Source organism: Musca autumnalis, unplaced genomic scaffold, assembly GCF_047663935.1.
Source record: "Musca autumnalis isolate F117 unplaced genomic scaffold, ASM4766393v1 scaffold_4, whole genome shotgun sequence".
Classification (NCBI taxonomy): domain Eukaryota; kingdom Metazoa; phylum Arthropoda; class Insecta; order Diptera; family Muscidae; genus Musca; species Musca autumnalis.
In genome coordinates, this window is record NW_027411977.1 from 241,996,064 (window position 1) to 242,020,095 (window position 24,032).

Consider the following 24,032-nt stretch of genomic DNA (forward strand, 5'->3'; position numbering starts at 1 on the left):
TACTTGGGTAGATCATGTATCTAAAGGCTCTCTGATAAAGCCTAGTGAGCAGTTTCTTGCCCAAATTAAACAATTGGAGGCTATTTTCTATAATATAAATGGCGCCGACATTTCTTTTGTAAAAAAACTTCGTCAATTATTAGTGCAAAAGAGCGCAAATGTGCAACTACCGGAAAAAGTCAAACAGCTATTCTTTAAATGCCGCATATTCTTTAGAATAAAGCACTTAAATAAACGCCTAAGAACAAAAAAGTCAAAACAAGAAATAATGGGCTTAAAGAAATTAATCAAAATGAAATTATAATCAGCGAATTATAGTAAGTATGCAATACATTTGGTCTGTTCCAGTACTGCAAGAATCTACTAATGTGTACTAGCTTTTTCGATAACATAAAGGAAAAAATGTTATCGTAGTCAAAAATAGTAGCTTCTTGCAGGTTCTGGAACAGAGCAATTATTAACTTTAAATATAACAAAATACTATCACTTTTAAATAACAGTTTTCAATCGATTGGTCTGTTCCAGAACTCCAAGAATCTACTAATTTTTACAATTTTTTCCGATAACATAAAGGAATAAATGCTATCGTAGTAAAAAATAGCAGATTCTTGCAGGTTCTGGAACAAAGCAAATGTTTCAACAACCAACATTTTGTGGAAAACTGCCAAACATCAAAACTGGTGGTGAGTAAACGAGCCTTATTAATTCATTTTCTATTTTTCTTGAAGTATCGTTTCTTAAAGAAAAAGTTAGTCAAATAAAAACATTTTTACGTTTTTGAAATACTTTTTAAAATGAGATTTTGAATTTTTTCCAGGAATCCGATCAAGATTCCATTAAAGAAGCCCTGTTGGGAGCGAATTTATATGTATTGGGCTTTACTGCTGTCTCATTATTATATAAAGTCCTGGAATTATTGGCTTTAAATTCTGGAATAACCTTCAGTTCCTTGAAGGTCTTGTGTTGCAATCCCTGGTTGAGATGCTTTATGTTTTGGATAATGAAACCAATTTCAATTTGATTTTATTATGATTGTACGCATGGTGAAGTATATAAATTCTGAATACCTTCATCGATGACAAATCTTTTGATTGACAATTTCCTTAAGCAAATAGCTTAAAAGAAACTGGAAGGCACAAAACCAGCCGTCAAGGATATCTCAAAATCTGCACAATACACAAACAGGATTAATTGGTGGTTGTATGATTACCTTCTTTATTTATATTTCGAATTGGACTCTGTCTTTTTTTTCTTATAATATTGGAATTTTATACGTACATACATATTTATGTTTATACTTAAAATATCTATTCTAAAATTTGCAACATAAAACAATTTCAAATTTGTCAATTTCATTACAATAGTCTTTTCGTCCGCAATCAATTTATGTAATTTAACACTCATACCATTGTTATTTCGACATTCATTACAATAAATTAAACTCATGCACATATTTACAGATGTAACAAAAACATATTTAAAATAGTGAATTCCTGCATATTTTTATTTTAAATTTCTTCAAAAATTGAAAAAGCATTAATAAAGAAGGAAGCGGTTGTACATGAATGCCAACAAATTAATTCATCTCTTGTTTTTCCATAAAATCAAAATTGAAATTGTGATGAAGAGGGGAGCTACATTACTCATGCAATCTCAAGGCATCGGGTTCTTATATACCGGATTGAGCCGGAACCATATATATATATATATATGGAGCACGTCCATTCGAAAGCTTCAAATTTTTTAGTATAAACCTACTCAGTATAGTTTTCATTTTCGTGCGTTAATTTTTCACAACACTCGCGGATTATACCAAGAGTTCGCCGATGAACTTTAATCTTTGTATGACGATTAAGCACCACACCTATAGCAAAGGTAAACACTGGTTCAATGAATTCAATCGTGACCGAAGCTCGCCAAAAACGAAGGGCGTCCAAAAAGGGTCATTGCGCCAGTAAATATTATTGTGGTGCGTGAACTGATAATGCAAGATTGTCGTGTGGCATACCGTGAGATTGAGGTATCCTTTGGCATTTCTTCCACGAATCATTATGCACCATGTCAATGCCACTTCTTACACTGCCAATATATTAATTTGTTTATGACTGTTCAGATTCTCAGATTCACACGTCAGGCGCAGCACCATCGCCGTTGCTGTCTAATTGTTATTTCAGTTCTGAGATAAACAATGTTACGGAAGTTGTTGATGTAGCTGTAATAGACGAAATTTTGAGTAAACATCAGAATAAAAAAAGTATGAGGCCTCACATGATTGCAGATACATTTGAAATTTGGTGTCGCCCATACAAAATTTTGTCCATTACATATTGATTCTATTGTGGAAGAGTGGACCAATATGCTGCCTTTGTAGTTACTATTGTTGTGGCTGGTTTCATCTAATTTTTCATGCTGCCTCCATTTGTCTGTTGAGTTGCAATTGTCTGTGGAGTTCCTGGTTATAGTTCTCTGCGAAAATCCTCCTCTTTATTAACTTCAATATTTTCCATTTGCACATTTATGCAAATATATATTTTTATGTGTTTTATCCTTTTTTCACTTTTTTTATTGTTTAATTCACAAAAAACGAAAGTAAATAAACCGCATTGAAAATGTAAACAAAAAACGAAATGTAAACAAAAATTGCGTTCTGCAGCAAATTTTAAACGTCAAAGCGAATTATTTTTTTCGCCTTTGTTTACAAATTTTGACATATTATGTTACGACGAAAGTTGCTTTGTTGTAGCAATTCGCCGAATCGGCTACCTTCTAAATTTGCCTTGCAAAAAACGAAATGTAAACAAAAATTGCGTTCTGCAGCAAATTTTAAACGTCAAAGCGAATTATTTTTTTCGCCTTTGTTTACAAATTTTGACATATTATGTTACGACGAAAGTTGCTTTGTTGTAGCAATTCGCCGAATCGGCTACCTTCTAAATTTGCCTTGGGTGAGAGCCATTCTTTGTCTCTACATTAATTAGTCTATGGTATCATCTCAAATACCAATAATTCATCAGTGCAGCAAGTACACAGCTTACATTGAGCGAGGTTTTGGTGTATATCAATAGAATAGATCGTATTCACTTTCCATTTCCTATTCACCATAGACTAATGAATTTATAGACGACGGATTACTCAATTTGTCCGCGGTCAAGTCACTCAAACCCAAAAACTCAAAAAAGTTTGAACATAGGCATAGACCATAGGCTAATGAAAAGATAGACTACGGAATGTTCAATTTTGCGCCGTGAAGCTACTCAAACACGAAAACTCAAAAAAGTTCGAAGACGATTTTTGCGGAAAATGGCAATATTTTTATGGATATTTTTGTCTGAGGATATTGTTTCCATCAAAAACTAACCCCAAGTTGCCTTTTGCCCATGGCAGAACTACCAGGTAGTGGTATCACACCAGCTGATCGAATATTAAAAGTCAAATCCCTTTATAAAAAAAATATTTTTGTTGTAATTTCCCCAACAACATAAAGAAAGTTTTGACATAACATATTCAAAATTTTACGATACCACTACCTTGGTAATTGTGCCATGCTTTTGCCAGAACAAAATATTTATTAACTTGTATTTTTTTCTGTGTACTTAATTCGAACGTACTCGGTGAGAGCATTCCGTCGTCTATCTTTTCATTAGTCTATGGTCATTAGTCTATGTTTATTTGTCAATGGTGTAGGGAGATTAGTATTATGAATGAAGCATAGGATGATCCAATCATTGGATTCAAATGATTGGATCCCAACCTGATGCAATTAATAAGGTGAACCAGAAACTACAACAAAACAATATAAGGCCATGTTTATATTATAGCTTTTTGAAGGGTTAACATTCTTTATGAGGATTTATTTGAAATATAATAGTACGTTTATATATAACCGGATTTAACAAACCCACTGGGATTCAAATGTCAATTATAGCACGGTTACACTACAGCTTTTTGCCGGGTTAACCCACTTCATGAGGATGTATTTGCTTAATCTTCTCAAATCTGACCAGATTTGCCATACAAAAATTAAATCCTCTCATGGCTGGTTTATTTTGAATCCGGTACAAATCCACCAAAAATACAGTGTTGTATTCGGTATTTGTGCAAAAAAATACAATTCAACTCAAAAGGTACCAAAAGTTGCAACTGTTTTTACAACAGAGTTTGTCGTGTTTTACACGTTTACGATTGGTCGCATGAGATTTTATGGAGTTAATAAATCTAAAGTTATTTGAAAATCATAAAATTATTTATTTTTTTTTTTTTTCATTAGACACTTTTTTAACAAAAAGTACGATTGATACCATGATACAAAAATGTATCCCTGTGTGTAAAATATACCAATATGAGCAAAGAGGGGACGATATCTCATACGAAAAATTGTAAAAGTGTAACACACGACTTTATTAGTTTTTTTGTATGTATACGTAAACAAACATCAGCTGATAGTTTATATCCTCGAAAAGCTAATGGCCCCGGCACATACGGTACGTTGTGCGTTGCGTCACGCGTTAAAAACAACAACCACATGAAAAAAATGTAAGTTATGCCAAGTTTGTTCTTGAAGTTTTCATGTGGTTGTTGTAACGCGACGCACAACGTACCGTATGTGCCGGGGCCATAAGTGTAACAAGCAAAGATTAACCCACTGGATCTATTAAACCAAGTGGGTTAACCTTCAATAGTGTAACCGGGGTATTACATTGGTTATATTTCAAATAAATCCTCATAAAGAAGATTAACCCTGTTATACCCCGTTTATATATAACCGGATTTAACAAACCGACTGGGTTTTAAATGTCAATTCCATTGCTTATATTTCAAACAAATCCTCTCAAAGAAGGTTAACCCTGCAAAAAGCTCTAATATAAACAACATATAAAAAGCTATAACATAATGGCCTAAGCATTGGAAATGACACTTGAAACCCTGTGGGTTTGTTAAATCCGATTATATGTATATGAATGTACAATAATATAGTCTATAGTATTAATTCGTATTTTTTAATACTACCCCCATTTAATCGGAATTCCTTTAAACAGCAATTCCCAATAATTCGTAAAATTTGTCTGGACCGTTTGAATTTCGAATTATCGTCATTCTGTTGCAGATAAACTTGCAATAGTTTTTTAACTGCTCTTGTAATAAATGAAAAATTAAACTCTCGAATAATTTTAATTGGCATTTTTATTTAATGTGTACATTTGAGGGATTTTATAAAACTCAAAATAAATCTTTACATTTTTATTGCAGAAAATTTTTATGTAAATTCACATATAAGTATTACACACTTGACATGTGTGCATCCGTTTTTTATTGATTATCTTCGATATGTTGATGTAATGACTCCAAGGAATAACTTATGTGTTGACAATATATACACTGGAAATGTTTGAGTTCCATGTTATCTACGATGTGGAATGCATACGCTGATTGTGTACATTAAGGCCTGTTTGTGTGGTAAATCTTTCATTACATATTTCACAGATATACTCTGCTTCTAGAGACGAAGGATGTTTTTTTCTTATATGTCTACGTAGATTTCTTTCTTCTGTAAAAGACCGATCACATAATTCACAATTATGTTTAGTACGTACTAAATCAGCTACTGGATGCATCCGTTGAGAATGTACATCGAGGCCTTTTTGGGTGGCAAATCTTCCATTACATATTTCGCAGATATACTCTGTATCAATAGACAAGGGATGTTTTTTTCTCATATGTCTACGTAGATTGTGTTCTTTTTGATAAGAATTATCACATAGTTGACAATTATATTTATTGGGTATTTGAGTGGAATTAGCTTCTGGATGCATACAACGTAAATGGATATCAAGGCCTGATGGTGTGGGAAATCTTTGATTACATATTTCACAGATATTCTCTGTATCTATAGACGAAGGATGTTTTTTCTTATATGTAACAGAAGAGTTTTAGCTTCCATATAACAAGTACCACATATTTCGCATTTATGTTCAGTGGGTGTATGAGTTTCTGGATGCGTCCAGTAAGAATGCCTATCAAGACCTGTTTTTGTGTTAAAACGTTGACTACAAATTTCACAGATATATTCGGCATTTACAGACAAAGGATGTTTGTGTCGCATATGCCGCCGTAGAGTATAATATTCTGTAAAACAACTACCACACAGTTCACATTTATGGTTTGCAGGTGTTTGACCTACTTTGTGCGTCCCTTTAGTATGCCTATCAAGACCTTTTTGTGTGGCAAATCTTTCATTACATATTTCACAGATATACTCTGTATCAATAGCCAAAGGATGTTTATTTATCATATGCCTCAGTAGATTTTTATTTTCTTTATAAGAATTACCACACAGTTTACATTTATGTTCAGTAGGTGTTTGAGCTACACGGGAAGATGAAATGATAGATCTCTCTTTATTATCACTGACATTAGCGTGTTTATCACCATTGATTTCAAGGTTTTTACTATCATTCTCATCCGTGTGCACATCAATTATTTCTAATTTGGGTAAGGATATCTGTTGAGTGGTTGTACCAGTTAGATGACGTTGGTTTACTTCATCATGGGTAATCGCTTTCGCACTATCTTTAGATTTCCGTGTGAGTGATCCTGGTGAGTAAAGGCTGGGTGAATCCTCTGGCAAAAATTCGTCCATATCATCCACGTCCTCGTTTTTGATTATATCAATTATGGATTTATCGACACTTTCTGATAAAAATTCTTCCATTTTATCCAGGTCCGCTTTATCTTCTTTAATATCGTTTAACATATTTGTAAAATTTTCATGTTTTGTTTTGTTAGAATCTTCCTGTTTACAATCATTAACAAAAGCTTCAGTTTTTATGGAAAAATTTTCCCACATCTTTACTTTAAATGTATTTTGGGCTGTAAAATATAAGCAAAAATTACATATGTAATTATTTGTTTAAGTTTTTGTAGCAATATTTAATTTATTATATTAATTTCGTAATTTTTGTAGATAATTTGAAGCTTTTTTATTTATTTTCACCGGTGACACTAACATTACAAACAAACACAAATTGTTGAGCTGTATTTGTAGTATTTACTTTACCTTCTTTGTTCTACCATGCATGTTTTGCAATAAATGTAAAATGAAACTCTTGCATAATTTTAATTAAATTTTTTTTATTTAATGGATACATTTGAGTGATTTCTTAAAACTTAAGGTCAATCTTTACATTTTATTGAAGATCATAAAATCCTTATACCTATGACGATACAATTCGGAGGCCAAGCGAAATGTCATACGTATTACACACTTGACATTTATGCATCCGTTCATGATTATCTCCGACATGTTGATGTAATGACTTCACAGAAAATCTTATGTGTTGACAATATTTGCGATCGAAATGTTTGAGTTCCATGTCCATGTTCCAGATAACTATGATGTGGAATGCACCCGCTGAGAATGCAAATCAAGGCCGTGTGGTGTGACAAATCTTTCATTACATATTTGGCACATATACTTTGTATCAATAGACAAAGGATGATTTCGTCTCATATGTCTCCGTAGAGATCTTTTTTCTGTAAAAGAACTATCACATAGTTTACAATTATATTTAGATCGTATTTCAGTGGAATCCGTTCCTCGATGTACTCGGGTAGAATGTGTTTCAAGGCCTTGTTTTGTGGCAAATCTTCTAGTACATATTTCACAGATATACACTGCATCTTCAGACGAACGATGTTTATTTATCATATGCCTCAGTAGATGATTCTTTTCTTTATGTTCACATTTATGTTCAGTAGGTGTTTTAGCTACACGGGAAGATGAAATGACAGGTCTCTCTTTATTATCACTGACATTAGCGTGTGTATCACCATTCATTTCAATGTTTTTACTATAATTCTCATCCGTGTGTACATCAATTATTTCTAATTTGGGTAAGGATATCTGCTGAGCCGTTGCACCAGTTAGATGTTGTTGAGTAGCATGTTGTTGGTGTACTTCATCATGGGTAATAACTTCCGCACGATCATCAGATTTCCATGTGAGTGATGCCGGTGAGTAGTGGCTAGTTGAATCCTCTGGCAAAAATTCGTCCATTTCATTCACGTCCTCTTTTTTGATTATATCAATTGGGAATTCATTGACATTCTCTGGTAAAAATTCTTCCATTTTATCCAGGTCCGCTATATCTTCTTTAATGTCGTTTAAAATATTTGTATTGTAGCTTAGTGTAGTTATATCACTGTTAGAATCTTCCTGTTTGCAATCATTGGCAAAAGGTTCAATTTTGATGGAAACATTTTCCGACATCTTTACTTTAAATATCTTACTTTTCAGTTTGAGAAAACAAGAGTTTACTACAATGTATTTAGGGCTGTAAAATAGAAACAAAAATTACATGAGTAATTATTTTTTTACGTTTTTGTAACAATATTTTATTTTTTATATTAATTTCCCAATTTTTAAAAAATTTGAAGCTTATTTTATTTATTTTCACGATCAAAATCGTCCAAGTACAATTTGGCAACGTTCAGCAAAGGTGTCGGATAGGGAAATGTATTACCAAACGAAAATCGATCTTTCGATCTTTTGATTCTACCTGCGTGAAGTTAGCAACAAAAGTTAGCAACGATAACAAAAGTTATCGAAAAATTCAGGGTGACACAGAACGCCCAAAATTTGCATTTAATACGTTTTTTCCAACTGTGGGGACGAAAAATAGCTACGAATATAAAAATTTAATTTATTTATTAATTAAAAAATAAGCTCCAATGTATAAACGTACACAAGAAACTATACATAAAAGGAAAGAAGGAGTCCTCACAAGCATTTTGGCATACTCCATATGTTCCACGTCAGTTTTTTGTACAACAAAGTTTCCAATTTTCTGGTTTCCAACTGATGGTCAACACAGAAAATTGGCTCTGGAGGCCACAATATAAAAACGTACACAAAAGTCTCAACGGAATATGAAAGAGGAAGTCCTTACGACCATTTTGGCATACTCCATATGTTCCAGGTCAGTTTTTTGTAGAACAAAATTTCCAATTTTCTGGTTTCCAACTGGTGGTCAATACAGAAAATTGGCTCTGGAAGCCACAATATAATAACGTACCCAAAAGTCTCAACGGAATATGAAAGAGGAAGACCTTACGACCATTTTGGCATACTCTATATGTTCCACGTCAGTTTTTTGTAGAACAAAGTTTACAATTTTCTGGTTTCCAACTGGTGGTCAACACAGAAAATTGGCTCTGGAAGCCACAATATAGAAACGTACACAAAAGTCTCAAGGGAATATGAAAGAGGGAGTCCTTATGAGCATGTTGGCATACTCCATATGTTCCAGGTCAGTTTTTTTTAGAACAAAGTTTCCAATTTTCTGGTTTCCAACTGGTGACAAACTGACAATAGGTGCGTACGATAACTTCCCCAGCAATAATTACTCAGACAGTTCCAGTAACCTCTCTCAGTAAATTTCACTCTCTTAAGCAAAAAAATGCAGAAAGTTATCGAACAGCATTTTGCAAAAACTTGCAATAAAGTCAGCTGTTTCCGAAAATGTATAAAATTTGTTTTTGTTTCTTTTGATATTTTGAACCAAACGAAACAAAGACTTTTGCTCTGTTCCAGAACCTGCAAGAAGCTACTATTTTTTACTAGGATAACATTTTTCCCTTTATGTTATCGAAAAAAAAATAATAAAAATTAGTAGATTCTTGCAGTTCTGGAACAAACATATAAATTTTAAAATTGCAGTTTACTTATTTAATGCTTTAATCATACTCACAATGCTTTAGAATCTAAAAACATGTGCAATTGTGAAATTTTCTTGGTCAAAAATGTTAACATTTCGAGTTGTTTACATTGAAAAAGTCAGCTGATCAGACTTGCAAATTTTTGCGGGACAAATTTTCCCAGCAGAAATTTGCAAGTTCTCAGTCACAAAACTCTCCCAAAATTCTCTCCAAACTCGCTCTCTTTTGCTGGACAATTTTGTTATCGAACAGCATTCAGTTAAAATTTGTACGAATTTGTAAAAATTTTTGGGTTATCGTACAGACTTAATGTGTACCCAGCTTTAAGCGGGGTACACACGATCAGTTTTGACTGTCGATTTTTCGGAATTATCGATAACTGTCCAACCACAAAATATTTTGTGGTTGCCTGATGACTGACAAAAATGAAGGGCCACACTGGCAAGCAACCGATTATTTGAGCAAAACTGACAGTCAAAACTGATCGTGTGTACCCCGCTTTAGAACTCACTTGGATAAAAGAATCGTTCGATCGAGATTACTCCTTAGTTGAAAATGTGAACGTTTTAGTGTACAATGCTTCGCGTTTAACACTGCCGTACCGTTAGATAACTTTGTTCATCAGTACAACAAATAATATAATATTGTTGTCTTGCTCTTACCAATGTAATCTGTACATTTCATTTTCGTGGTACATCAAAAAGTCAAAACAGAATTGATATTTCGATTCCCACTGCAAGAATCGAAGAATCATAATAGAAAATCGATCTTTCGATTCTCTATGAATTCAAAACTCGATTGCGATTTTTAGATTCTTCAAATCAAAGAATCGATTACTCGAAAATCGACTTGCGTATCCCTAGTGTCGGATTCCTTTAGTATATGGCACAATTGTGCATTTTTAGTAGTTCTTTAAACTCCTGTTATAGCACGCTTTGACTATGGTGGATTTAGCAAATCCAGTCGATTTAACTTGTCATTTCCACACAATATACTTTTGTATAAACCTGTTGTAAGTGCATAGACTAACAGGCGTTTTGGACTATACACTTATAACATGTTTATGTCTCGCTTTATTTGACACATAATAGGTGTGTTCGTTTACTCAACAATTTGTACAAATTTGTACAAGTCCAGTAACTTCTTGTAATCGACTAAGATCTTTTGCATTGTACTGTAGAGTAAACGAACAACATCCAGTAACAATTTGTACAAATTTTGAGTAAACGAACACACATAATAGGCCTGTTCGATAACTTTGCAAGTAAAAAGTATTTGGAAGTTCTTGCAACTACTTGCAAGTGCTTCTCATTTCTCTTTTACTGAACAAGTTTGTTATCAAACAGTATTTTGTAAAAGTTTGTACAAATTTGTACAAACTTTTGAGTTATCGTACAGACCTAATGTATGAAAATGACAACTTTAAATAGACTGAATTTGCATAGTCTAAACGTACTTTTAGCTTTGTGTATGCAGCTATTAATGTTTTATATTTTTTTTAATTTAATAATTATTGCTCTGTTCCAGAACCTGCAAGAAGCTACTATTTTTTACTACGATAACATTTTTTCCTTTATGTTATCGGAAAAAATAGTACAAATTAGTAGATTCTTGCAGTACTTGAACAGACCATATATGTTATTTATACAACTTTAAGTTAATTAGTGTGTTCCAGAACCTGCAAGAATCTACTGTTTTTTACTACGATAACAAGTTTTCCTTTATGTTATCGTAAAAAATAGTAAAAATGAGTAGATTCTTGGAACAGACCAAATATGTACACATCCACATATATATGTATATTCTATTCAATGAACTCTTGTTTCAAATTTTCAAAAGTAGCAAAACATAATGACAAACACAACCGCCCTTTTCCTCTAAATATTTTTTCAATTTCTTCCAATGTGAAACACTGTAAGAGCAAACCAAATGACACACACGCTCATTACCATCCACAAACACAGTAAGCGGTGTTTTTGACATTTCTCATTGATTTCTTTGATAAATATTTCCTCCTTCCCTGCAAGCAAAAACTATCGCGGAAGTGACTTAGGCGTGTCGCCCAGGGCGATGAAAACAGTCGTGGCGATAGTCGCGGAAGTCACCCTGGAGAGACCTACGTTGTGAAGAAATGAACCACTCCGGCACTCCAGCGACACTTCTAGAAGATCATTTCCGCGATAGTTCTAGAAATGAAAAAAAAAATATATATTTTTTTTCTATTTATTTTTTATTTTTAATTTTTTTTTTATTTTTATTTTAATTTTTTTTTATTTTTTTTTTTTTTAAGTACTCATTTTTAGAGAAATTATTCTTTAGAATTTCCGCCTACATTAATTTTGTCATTTTAAAAATGTGATGTTTTGTTGCTTGACTTGGGAAGCGAACCCGGACCTTCAGAGTGAAAAGCGAGTATGCTTACCACCACCGCCTCATATAATCATAAGATAGAAAAATGTTCTATATTTGTACAAATGTGTTGAGTCATTAAATAAATGTAAACAATCGCCTTGGAAGTCACTCCGAAGTGTCGGCATACGCGATGAAAGGTAATCACAATAAGTCTGTCTGGTTACTTTCCCAGCAAGAATTGTCCAGCAAGAACTTTCTCAGAGAGTAAGGGGTTTTTATTCTCTTTTGCTAGAAAATTGTAAAAAGTAAACAGACACCTTCCCAGCAAAAACCAGCAAGCAATCAGCTGACTTGCCAAAACTGAACAATTTCTCCGCCAACAAAGGAAGCAAACACGTTGTATTTTATTAAAAATAAAAAAGAAAATGAAACAAAAAAGTATTTTTCCACTTTACAAATTTGTTCTCCATAAAACAATACAATTAGGCTATGCTATTTCCACAATAAAATTGTTTTTAATGTTCACAAACAAAAATCAACAAAAAACTAAAAGCTGCTGATTGATTGTTTTCAGGAAGAAGAAGAGCTTGCAAGTGCTTGCTAGAAGAAATTTGTCCAGCAAGAATTTGCAAGCTATCAGTGAAAGAACTGTCAAAATGTCTCTCTCGAATCGCTCGCTTTTGCTGGTTTTTTGTGTTAACAGACGACTTCCAGCAACAATCGGTACAAATTGTTACAAATTTTAGGGTAACCAGACACAGCTAATAAGACTATAGAAATTGTTTCTGTAATTCACCAACGATCTTCCTTGGCGTGTCTCCGGGGTGAGACACTTCCAATTGCTGGCAGGGTTTAAGCGTGTAGAACAATAATATAAAAAATAAATACATATACATACCTTGAATTTGTTGTAAACTAATGAATATTTTTAATAGCACTTATTTATTGTTAATTTATTATATTTTTTGTTATAAACTTCAACAAAATTAAAATTAAATAACGCATAGGTACGAAGTGAAGAATGATGCCGTTCGAACTATACACTCACTCACTGTTGTCGTTTTAACAAGAGACTAACACATGTTGTGGCAACAGACTCTGTTGAACCGAGTTTGAATGTGATTAGTGAGTGTGAGAGGGGATGTGTTTACCATAGCATAGACAAAACAAAATAAAAACACCGAGAATTTTTCGACCAAGGCACACGTAATAAGGTAGTTGCAACAGACATTTCCTTGTTTTGTTTACATGTACCGGCGACACTAACATCATAGACTAATAAAAAGATAGACGAAGGAATACTCAATTTTGCGCCGTAAACCTACTCAAACACGAAAACTCAAAAAAGTTCGAAGACGTTTTTTGGGGAAAATGACAATATTTTCTTGGATATTTTTGTCTAAGGATATTGTTCCCATCAAAAATTAACCCCATGTAGCCTTTTGCCAGAACAAAATATTTATTAACTTGTATTTTTTGGCATTTTATTTTGAGTTTCTTTTTCAGCACACTCAATTCGAACATACTCGGTGAGAGCATTCCGTCGTCTATGTTTTCATTAGTCTATGCTATTATTTGGCTATGATCGTAACAACATTGTTATGTAGTAATGTATATATGTAATGTATACGATTATTAAGTGAATTTTCTCATTTTGTTTTACAAATATTGTATGAAAATGACCACTTAAATCCACTGGATTTGCTAAATTCAGCATACTGTAAATGTATTTTCCAATACCTGGGTGATTGTATGAGATACAGGTAAAAAACTCAGATAAATGTTTTGCAACATAAGCTCCGTTCCCGTACTTTTTAATACTAATGTATGGTTTATACTCGGAGTGGGTATTCTAATATACAGAACAGCTGATGTCATACATGTGAAAAAGCAGATGGTCTGATGGCGGCCTAAACAATGTGAAAAAATATTAAATTACTTTGTTGCAATGCTATTTTTCATTGTGTTGCCGTACTTTTTTAATGGTAATGTTAGAAAACAGAGGAAATTGTAACAAATTGCTTCCCCATACAAATTTCTTAAAAAAATACGGGAACGGAAAAATTACGGAAATTGCAAAAACTCCAGCAGAAATGTCAAAACTAACGTATCAGTTATCGTATTTAGATGCCAATGAACATGCTGCTAGTTTCTACTAGGCCAAAATTGTATGGCAGAAAGCAGGAGAAGAGGGTGTTATTCGGCTCTATTTTTGTTTAAAGAGAAGTGCATGCCTTGCTAGATTTCGAAGTACGGGAACGCATTTTTAGCACTAAACGGGAAAACTGCTGCAAGTAGTAATATTTTGCAAATTCTGAACACAACTTTTATCTATCAAAAATTATTATTGTGATGTCTCAACGATAAAATCAGTTTTTATTTTTGTATTCGTTAGTACTATACACAATTAATACGATATATATGTAGACCATTTTATAATAATTTTCGAAATAAAGTTGTAAAGTTCTATATTGTCGTATATTTTTGATGCCCAATTCAATTTACAACAACTTGTTTTGAAAATTCATGTTCGATCAGCTGCGCATATACCACTACCTTGATTATTGTGATATGTTTGAAATCAAAAAAAAAAAAAAAATAATAAGTGTAAACACCGGGGTGTATTTCAGGATTTCGTGAAATGCAGTGGATTTTAGAGCGCAAGTGTAAACTTGGCATAAAACTCGTAAAAGAGAGAACAAAAGTTTTTTGAGATATTTCGGGAACGGGAAAAATGGAAAAAAAACGTCAAAAAAGCTGTAACAAATGTCAAAGTCGGCGTATCAGCCAATCAAACGCCGGCAACCATGTTACTATTGTTTACACGCTCAAATTTGTCGAGTAAAACGTTTTTAAAGAGAGCGTCATTCAGCGTCATTTTTGTTTAAAGAGAAGTGAACATTTTACAACTTTTTTGAGTAGGGAACGGGTTTTCGGGTAAAATGTGTAAAAGTCGTAAAAATTGTAAAAACTTTTTAGTTCTGGAACAAAACTATAATAAACTTCAGTTTCGAAAAAATGTATGTCCCAATTTACATTGGGCGAGTTTACTTGCGGCAATTGTCATATTGTAGAAGAGAGAGGTGAGGCATATGGTAACCCTTTGCCTCTCAGCACCCTCTCTCACCTATAAACTGACAATTGCCGCAAGTAAACTCGCCTAATGTAAATTGGGACTAAGAGTAAAAAAAGTAACAACAAAATAGAAGTGAGTGCTTGCTCTAAGCCAATGTCAGGTAGAAGAAGATGAGAAATTGCTAAAAGTTGCTGAAAGAATTTGTACCAGCAACATTTAGTCGAAGGTCACACAAGAGTGGTTTCAGTGAAACTTTTAGGTATTTATAGATCGAGTTCCCCACTACAGCAACTTTATAGCTTCGTTCCAGAACTAACAAGTTTTTACACATTTAACACATTTTGAACATTTTTCCCCGAAATGCGCTCCCGTACACCAAAAAAGTTGCAAAATGTTCACTTCTCTTTGAACAAAAATGGCGCTGAATGGCTCTCTCTTTAGAAACTTTTTACACGACAAATTTGAGCGAGCAAAAATGTGCAATATGTTTGCCGGCTTCGATTCGCTGACACGCCGACTTTGACATTTGTTCCAGATTTTCTGACGTGTCTGCCATTTTTCCGTTCCCTTACATTTTGGAAGAATGTGTGAGTTGAAATCATTTTTGACAGTTTTCTCTTTTGAACATTTTACCATTAAAAAAGTATTGAAACGAAGCTTATGATATCACTCTACTGTGAAACTCGACCCAGGAAGCCTTGTTTTCATGAAATTGTTTCAATGAAACTCTCTAGTGTGACCTTCGACTTAGCAAGTTCGACCAGCTGTTTTTTAATCATCTCCTAGTGGTCATCTGCTCAATGTTTGCCCTATTTTTGTGGAAAAATACTATAAATATTACGATTCAGCTATATTTATTGATTATTTTATTAACATATATTATTTTTAATTTATTTTGCTTAAAATTGAAGAACTTTTTCATTGCTTTGAAGTTAGTTTTTCTTTTATGCATTGGGCGCCAGTGTTTTTGTTTTGGTTATCAACTGTTATTTTGCTAAAGTTTACTAAATGTTGTCTTTTTACTTTTTTCTCTATTTTCTTATCAAAGAGTAAAATCTCTCTTACTCTCTGAAAAGAAGTTACTGAATAATTACTACTGAAAAAGTTAAACACACAACTAATATTTAGAAACAGAACGTTTGAGTTCAATGGTATGTATCTATGACAATTGGCGATAATTCATTGTCTAATAGGTTTTTTTGCAGTTCCTCCTTTTCGTTGGTAATTACACCTTGCTATGTTTCTTGCTCATATGTTTCCGTAGATTACGAACATCTGTATAACATCTACCACATATTTCACATTTATGTTTTCGATTTACGGGATGCATCCGGAAAGAATGTTTATCAAGGCCTATTTGTGTGGTAAATTTTTGATTACAAACTTCGCAGATATACTCTGAATCTATAGACGAAGGATGTTTTCTTCTTATATGTGTCCGAAGAGTATCAGAATCCGCATAACATCGACCACATATTACACATTCATGTTTAGCATGTGTTTCAGATTTTGGATGCATCATGTAAGAATGTTTATCAAGACCTATTTGTGTGGTAAATCTTTGATTGCAAATTTCGCAGATATACTCGGTATCTATAGACGAGGGATGCTTATTTCTTATATGTGCCCGTAGGTTATCAGATTCCGTATAACATCGACCGCATATTTCACATTTATGATCAGCTGGTGTTTGAGTTTCTGAGTGCATCCGATAAGAATGTTTATCAAGACCATTTTGTGTGGCAAATCTTTGATTACAAATTTCGCAATTATATTCTAAATCTAAAGATGAACTATGTTTTCTTTTTATATGTGACCCAAGATTTCTACTGTCTGTAAAAGAACTATCACATAGTTCACAATTATATTTAGCAGGTATTTGAGTGCAATGCTTCCGGGTATAATGCATATCAAGACCCGTTTGTGTCGTAAATTTGCGATTACAAATTCCGCAAATATATTCTGAATCTATTGATGAATTATGTTTGTCTCTTATATGTGCCCGGAGTTTACTAGATTCCGTATAACAACTACCACATATATCACATTTATGTTTTCGATCTACTGGATGCAATCGGGATGAATGTATTGCGAGGCCTTGTTGTGTGCCAAATCTTTCGTTACATATGTTGCAGATATACTCTATATCTATAGACGAAGAATGTTTCTTTCTTATATGTGTCTGGAGATTTGTGGCCTCTCTATAAGAACTACCACATAATTCACATTTAAATTCAGTAGGTGTTTGAGCTTCACGGGACGATGAAATAACAGATCTCTCTTTACTGTCGCTGACGTAAGCCTCTGTATAATCATTGATGTCAAGGCCTCTACAATCATTCACATCTGTGTGAACATCAATTATTTCTAATTTGGGTAAGAATATTTGGTGAGTTATTGTATTAGTTAGATTTTGCTGTGTAACATGATTATCAAATTTCGATGTGAGTGATGACGACGAGTAGAAGCTAAGTGAATCCTCTGGTAAAAATTCGTCCATTTCATCCATGTTCTCTTTTTTAATTATATCAATTGTGGATTTATCGACATTCTCTGGTAAGAATTCTTCCATTTTATCCAAGTCTAGCTCATCTTCTTTAATATTATTGTCGCTTAGTGTATGTGTATCATTGACAAAGGGTTCAGTTTTTATGGAAATCATTTCAGACATCTTTACTTTGAATATCTGACGTTTCAAATAAGAAAAACAAGATTTTACTACAATGTATTTTAGGGCTGTAAAATAGAAACAGAAATTGAACATGTAATTATTTTTAAGTTCTGTTTTTTATCGACATTTAATTTTTTCTATTAATTTCGTTATTTTTTAGACAATTTGAAGCCTTCTTTTATTTATTTTAACAGTCAAATTCGTCTAAATAAAATATGGAAACCCTAAACGAAGGTGTCATATTCCTTTAGTATTTATTCACAAATACTTGCTTTTTTTTTAAACATGTCAACGATTTATAGAAGAATTTTAATTTAATAATCATAAGTTTGCATTCGAGTTTTTTGCCGGGAGAATTAAAACGCCGTACACATTAGAACTTTTTGTCGGGCTAAGGTCATGTTTATATTATAGCTTTTTGCAGGGTTAACCTTCTTTACGAGGATTTATTTGAAATATAAGCAATGGAATTGACATTTGAAACCCAGTGGGTTTGTTAAATACTGTTATATATAAACGTACTATAACCTTCTTTATGTGGATTTATTTGACGTATATGCAATGGAATTGGCATTTGAAATCCAGTGGGCTTGTTAAATCCGGTTATATATAAAAGTACTATTAATTCCTTAATAAGAATAAATATACAAAATAGTTGCAATCGTTAGATTTTGCATTTTAAATATACAGTATGCAAAGTTCATATTCGTACACCCTTAAAAATAAACAAAATCGTTGTTAATTACATATTTTGTATGTAAATAAAAAAAAGTAAGAATACAGCTGATTGTCACTTCTACCTTATACAAATATGCCTTGGTATTTTAAAAGAACATACCCAATAACCAAATACTTAAAAATGTTTGTCCTGTGGCAATTAAGCGAGAATAACAAAGAAAATGTTGTTAACCCTGTTTTCTATGCGTCGAAAATATTCGGTTTTTGTAACTTTTGTTAAATATTTTGGCAAATATAAAAATATTCGGTTTTTGTAACTTCTGTTAAATATTTTGGCAAAAAAACAGGTCATTATCGAACTTGTTCTGAAATATTAGCATACATTTTAATAATTGTGAACAGCAAATTATGTGTTATAGCAAATTAATAACATTTACCACTAAGGAATAACGCTATCCTAGAAAAGAGAAAATGGCTCCTGGACATACGGTCCGTTGTGCGTCGCGTCGCCCTTTAATAACAACAACCAACTAAAAAAAGTGTAAGTGATGCCAAGTTTGTTCTTGAAGCTTTCATGTGGCTGCTGTAACGCGACGCTCAAGAGGATCATACAAACTTGCAGATTCGGAAAGAATAGATCTCTTTGTAATTCTGTTACTGTCAGATAGATTTATTTTGAATGTGAAACAATCGTCTACCGTATTCCACTGGATTCCTAATGTCTTCACAGTGTTTCCAGCATTGAAATCTAATGTTAGAGAAGAGTCTCTATCCTCTAGAGGAATAGCATTTAAAATATTTGTGGAATTTGTTATCCACTTTCGAAGATTACGGCCTCCTTTTTTAAGCAGAGTGGATAAATTTTGGTATAATAATATAGGTTCATCTAAAGTAACTGAGTCAGATAAAACGTCATCTACATATGAATCTGTTAACAAAATCTAAGAGGCTAAAGGATAATCCGATTGATGAAGCATTCGTATGGCAAGATATGGAGCTGAGGTGGTACCATAGGTAAAACCGTATTTAGCTCATAAATAGATGTTTCTTCATGATCATTATATCGCCACAAGATCTGCTGAAATTTACGATGTTCTGGGCCAACATCAATCTGCCGAAACATATTTTCGATATCAGCACTAAAAGCATACTTATGTCTTCTCCATCGAGACATAACAACGGCGAGCTCATTTTGCAGAGCTGGACCAGAACATAAAGACTCATTCAGAGAGGGTTTATTTATCATATGACTGCTGCCATCGAATACGACTCTTAACTTTGTCGTTGTACTGTCGTTTTTGAAAACGCAAAACATACAAATAAACAAAAAATGTAGCCCTTTGTGGTTGATGCAGATCCTAATGTTGATGCTTTTATGGTAATAGAACCAGCGTAATCCACTCCGCTGTGTCTGGCCTTGTAATATTCAATCTGACGTTCGGCAAGTTACCCATTATTTGTTGTGACGTTTTTGCAGCATATTTAAAGCATCTGAAACAACTCTGAATTAAGGATTTTGGTAATTGGTTTCCTGAAATAATCCAAAACTTTCGATTAACGTTCGCCATAGTCAAAGTTATACCACCATGAAGCGTTTTCTCATGCCGCGGACTAAACTGTTTATATTTCATTATAAAAACAGCAGAAGTAAATGGAATTTCTGCTTCTTTTTGAATAATTAGTCGAATATAGTTGCAATAATGTGCAAAAGTCACGAAAATATAGAAATAATTGATTTCGTGAAACGCATAAGCCAGCCAAACCAAGGACTGGGAGAAAAGTTAGAGGAATCTCCTGAAAAATTACCGCTAAACCGCACTTAATTTTCTTGAAATTGGTCATTTTGGACCACTTTCAGAAGATATAAAATATGCACTTATAGTACGTTTATATATAACCGGATTTAACAAACCGACTGGGTTTCAAATGTCAATTCCATTGCTTATATTTCAAATAAACTCCTCCTAAAGAAGGTTAGCCGTGCAAAAGGCTATAATATAAACATGGTCTTACATTCAAAAAAAAAAAAATTGTAAGGATAAAGCTGATACGTTGATTTTGATATTTCGGCCAGATTGTTTCCAAGTTTTGCCATTTTTCCGATTCCCTACATTTTGAATAAATTCCCAGCAAAATCTTCGATGCCAAGGATGCTATTGAATCATGGGTGCAAGTGATCTGGCATGTCATCTTTTTAGCATTTTCACTCATGAATTTTATATGAGCGTGACCACCATAAGATGACATTCATATTCGGATCTTAAGATGACATTCATTGTCGGATCCTAAGCATGTCATTTTGACCAATGCTTTGACATGTCATTTTCACTTACCCTTTGACATGAAATTTTCATGTCTTGTTTGGAAAATGGAAAATTCTGTATTGAAATATGATTTTCATGACAAACCAAACTCTTTATTACTTCAAACTAATTCATGAAATAACTAGAGCTAATTTATCAGCATAAAGTTAACACCAAAAATTTCAATTTAATCACCGCCGCTGCACCGCAACATAGTTTACTTCGTCCACTCTCAGCCACTGATTTTGTTTCATTTTACAAAAGCTTTTCTATTATCTTCTCATCAACAGTTCAAATTTCGACATGGAATCCAGCAGCACTCCTTTAAGAATTTATAGTTCGTGAACCTACATTTAATTTGTAATATTGTAATTTTATAACAAAAATTTTGGAAATGTATACTCTTTTGTTTTGATGTCGCTACATGTAGGGATGTACAAATCGACTTGTTTGTTTGTATAGTGATCTGTACAAATGATTCAAATGCTGATGAAAAGATCGGATCTTTCACGACTTCCTTTGCATGGGTTGAAATGCTAATGAAAAGATCGGATCATTCACGACTTGCTTTGAACCAATGCAAAATATGCCATGAAATCACGTCATCGCATAGAACCCCTTGCTCTCTTGATATATTTACCACTAAAAGTACAGGATCAAAACAAATGACAACACAACCGGTGTTTTTTTTTTTTAATATTTTCTTCAAACAATTTCTCCCAATGTGAAACACTGTGGGAGCAAACGAAATGACACACACTTTCCCATTACCATCCACCATGGTAGAACAAGAAAAGGTAGCAGCAATACCCAGCTGACTGAACTGGGCTGTAGTGTTAGTGTCAAATTTCATACGACATTTTATATATTTATTTCTATGTTCGATGTATATTAGGGACATATATTTTTTGAAGAAAAAAATTATTCATCTGAAATAAAAACAATTTCCCATAAAGACTCCTTCATATCATTGACATGTAACCTCCTCCAGGTCCGAACGACATGTCGCACACTAAAACACCACTTATAGAGGCGGTACAATATTTGTCAATATGTGTGGTATTTTGTTAAACTTGAAAATAATAAAGCCCTAATAAACATGTGCTTCTTGTTTTCAAAAACAAAAGATTGAAACAGCTTCTCTTTTTTCAATGAATTACGAGCGACCCCAAACATTTTTGCAAGAATTCCACTTCCTGCGTGATATTGTGCATTTAGTGGAATGATATGGAAACATTCAAACTGAAAATCTAACGAGTTTTCATTTATGTTTTTCAAAATATTCAATCAAATGTGAAAAATTATTAGTTTTTTAAATTCCAATAATTTATAGACATTTCCTTATTTTGTTTACATTTATATTTGACACTAACGTTCCAAACAAAAACAAATTCCTTTGTGGTTGTTGTTCGAGTTGTATTTGTTGTAGTATTAACTTTACCTTGTATTTGTTCTACCATGACCATCCACAAACAGTCTGCGTTGTTTTTGACATTTCACATGAATGCTTTGAATCACACAGGCGTGCTCACCCCTAGCTTTGATAAACACTTCTTTTTTAAGGGGTAATACACTAACACAAAGAAATAAATATACCTTGAATTTGCGATGAGTTGACGAATATTATTTAATAGCACTTATTTATTGTTAATTTATTATATTTTGTTATAAATTTCAACAAAAAAAATTAAAAGCGAATAGCGCGAAGATACGAAGTGAAGAATGATGCGGTTTAAACTGTGTTCTGTTGTCATTTTAACAAGAGACCCAAGTTGTTTTAACAGATTTAGAGAGAGAGAGAGGCAACCGTTTATTGAGAGCAGAGTCAGACATACAACAACAAAAATTTGAGCAAACATTGTTATTGTGGATGGCACAATTATTATGGTAGATGAATAAGTCCAGCTGTAGTGGGATTCTCCAAAGCAGTTTTTGGTGACCGACAAAAATCTGTAAAATAAAAACGCTAAATTATGAATGACGATTTTTCTACTTTGTTCCAGTAGAAATACTCTCCGAACAACGATAAATTATGTCCCATCTCTTACAAATGAGAGAACATTTATCGAAATAAATTAATTATGACAGACAAAATATAAAATTTAAAAATGTAGGGTTTTTTAGAAAAACTAAAATATGAATGAAAAGTAAACGGCTCAACGAATAGTATACATTCAAAGCATAGCAAATTTTCTATTCTCTTTCATTGCAGTTACATTTCTTGTCTATTGCTTGAAAATCGCGTACAAGTCTAGAAACAAAAATCAAATACCTGCCTGAAAGTCTCTATACACAAATATTGCTTTGACATGTCTTTCGTTCCTTAATTTTAAAAATAGAAATACATAAAAATACATATATTACAAATAGCAAAATTTACAGAATTTATGGAAAATATGAATGAAAAGCGTGTAATTAAATATAAAACATAAGCTTTGTTCCAGAATTAAAAAGTTTTTACAATTTTTACGACTTTTACACATTTTACACGAAACCCGTTCCCGTATACAAAAAAGTTGTGTTCCTTTACTTACCTGAGGTTACCATTTGTTACCATTTTTAACCTGCAAAGCGTTCCTTAATCCCGAAAAGTGGCAAAACTGGAAGCAATTTTTAAGAGAGTGAGAGTGGAGAGATAGCGAAAATGCCTTTCTCTTCTACCACAGGCTACCAGCAAAATTTCTGCAGGTAAAAAATGGCAGAACTGATTTTTCGACTTTTGTTTGACGATTATTTCACAATGAAAAAGAAAATGGTCGAAAAACAGAAGAAAAAGTCGAACTTAATTAAAAACTGTGAAATAAAAGACGAAAATTGATTTTTTTTTATGTTTCTTTTTGACATTGCTGCCAGATCTACCATTTTTCCGTTCCTTTACTTTTCTGGTAAAAATGTTCATGAGAGAGTAATTTTGACACTTTACTCTTTTACCACCCTTACCATTAAAAAAGTAAAGGAACAAAGCTAAAGTTGCAAAATGTTCACTTCTCTTTAAACAACAATGACGCTCTCTTTAAGCTGGGTACACATTTGGGATGATGTTCCAGTACTGCACATTTCTACACATTTTTACTATTTTTTTCGATAACATAAAGGAAAAATCGGTTATCGTAGTAAAAATGTGTAGTACTGGAACAGACCAATTGTAAGTTTTGAATGACAGCTTTGTTGTTGCTTGCTAGTGTGGATGTTCGTTTTTGTCATTCATCATGCAACCGCAAAATGTTTTGTGGTTGCT

The 24,032-nt window shown here is 33.0% G+C and overlaps 3 protein-coding genes across 10 annotated transcripts in view; 1 reads left to right on the forward strand and 2 right to left on the reverse strand.

The window, feature by feature from the left end:
* LOC141403825 (uncharacterized) overlaps positions 1-22,397 on the reverse strand; it is a 41,712-nt gene extending 19,315 nt beyond the window's left edge. Inside the window, exons 1-2 of one of the 3 annotated variants that reach the window (XR_012412903.1) lie at positions 12,965-13,637; positions 5,164-6,867 (exon numbers count right to left, since the gene is read on the reverse strand). Coding sequence is in view for 1 of the 3 variants with exons in the window: in XM_073986826.1 (XP_073842927.1) it covers positions 5,885-6,867; positions 22,236-22,260 (1,008 nt within the window). In the remaining 2 variants the exon portion in view is untranslated. Of the gene's footprint in view, positions 1-5,163; positions 6,868-12,964; positions 13,638-22,235 lie in introns of those variants that run through there. The other 2 variants (XM_073986826.1, XM_073986823.1) reach the window with 2 other exon arrangements.
* LOC141403759 (uncharacterized) overlaps positions 1-24,032 on the forward strand; it is a 567,712-nt gene that overhangs the window by 208,125 nt on the left and 335,555 nt on the right. The gene's annotated exons all lie outside the window — the stretch shown is intronic.
* LOC141403828 (uncharacterized) lies at positions 7,112-22,520 on the reverse strand. Its single transcript, XM_073986834.1, has 2 exons — positions 22,391-22,520; positions 7,112-8,330 (listed from the first exon to the last, which is right to left on the reverse strand). The coding sequence occupies exon 2, from the start codon at positions 8,264-8,266 to the stop codon at positions 7,388-7,390; it is 879 nt and encodes a 292-aa protein (XP_073842935.1). The 5' UTR covers positions 8,267-8,330; positions 22,391-22,520; the 3' UTR covers positions 7,112-7,387.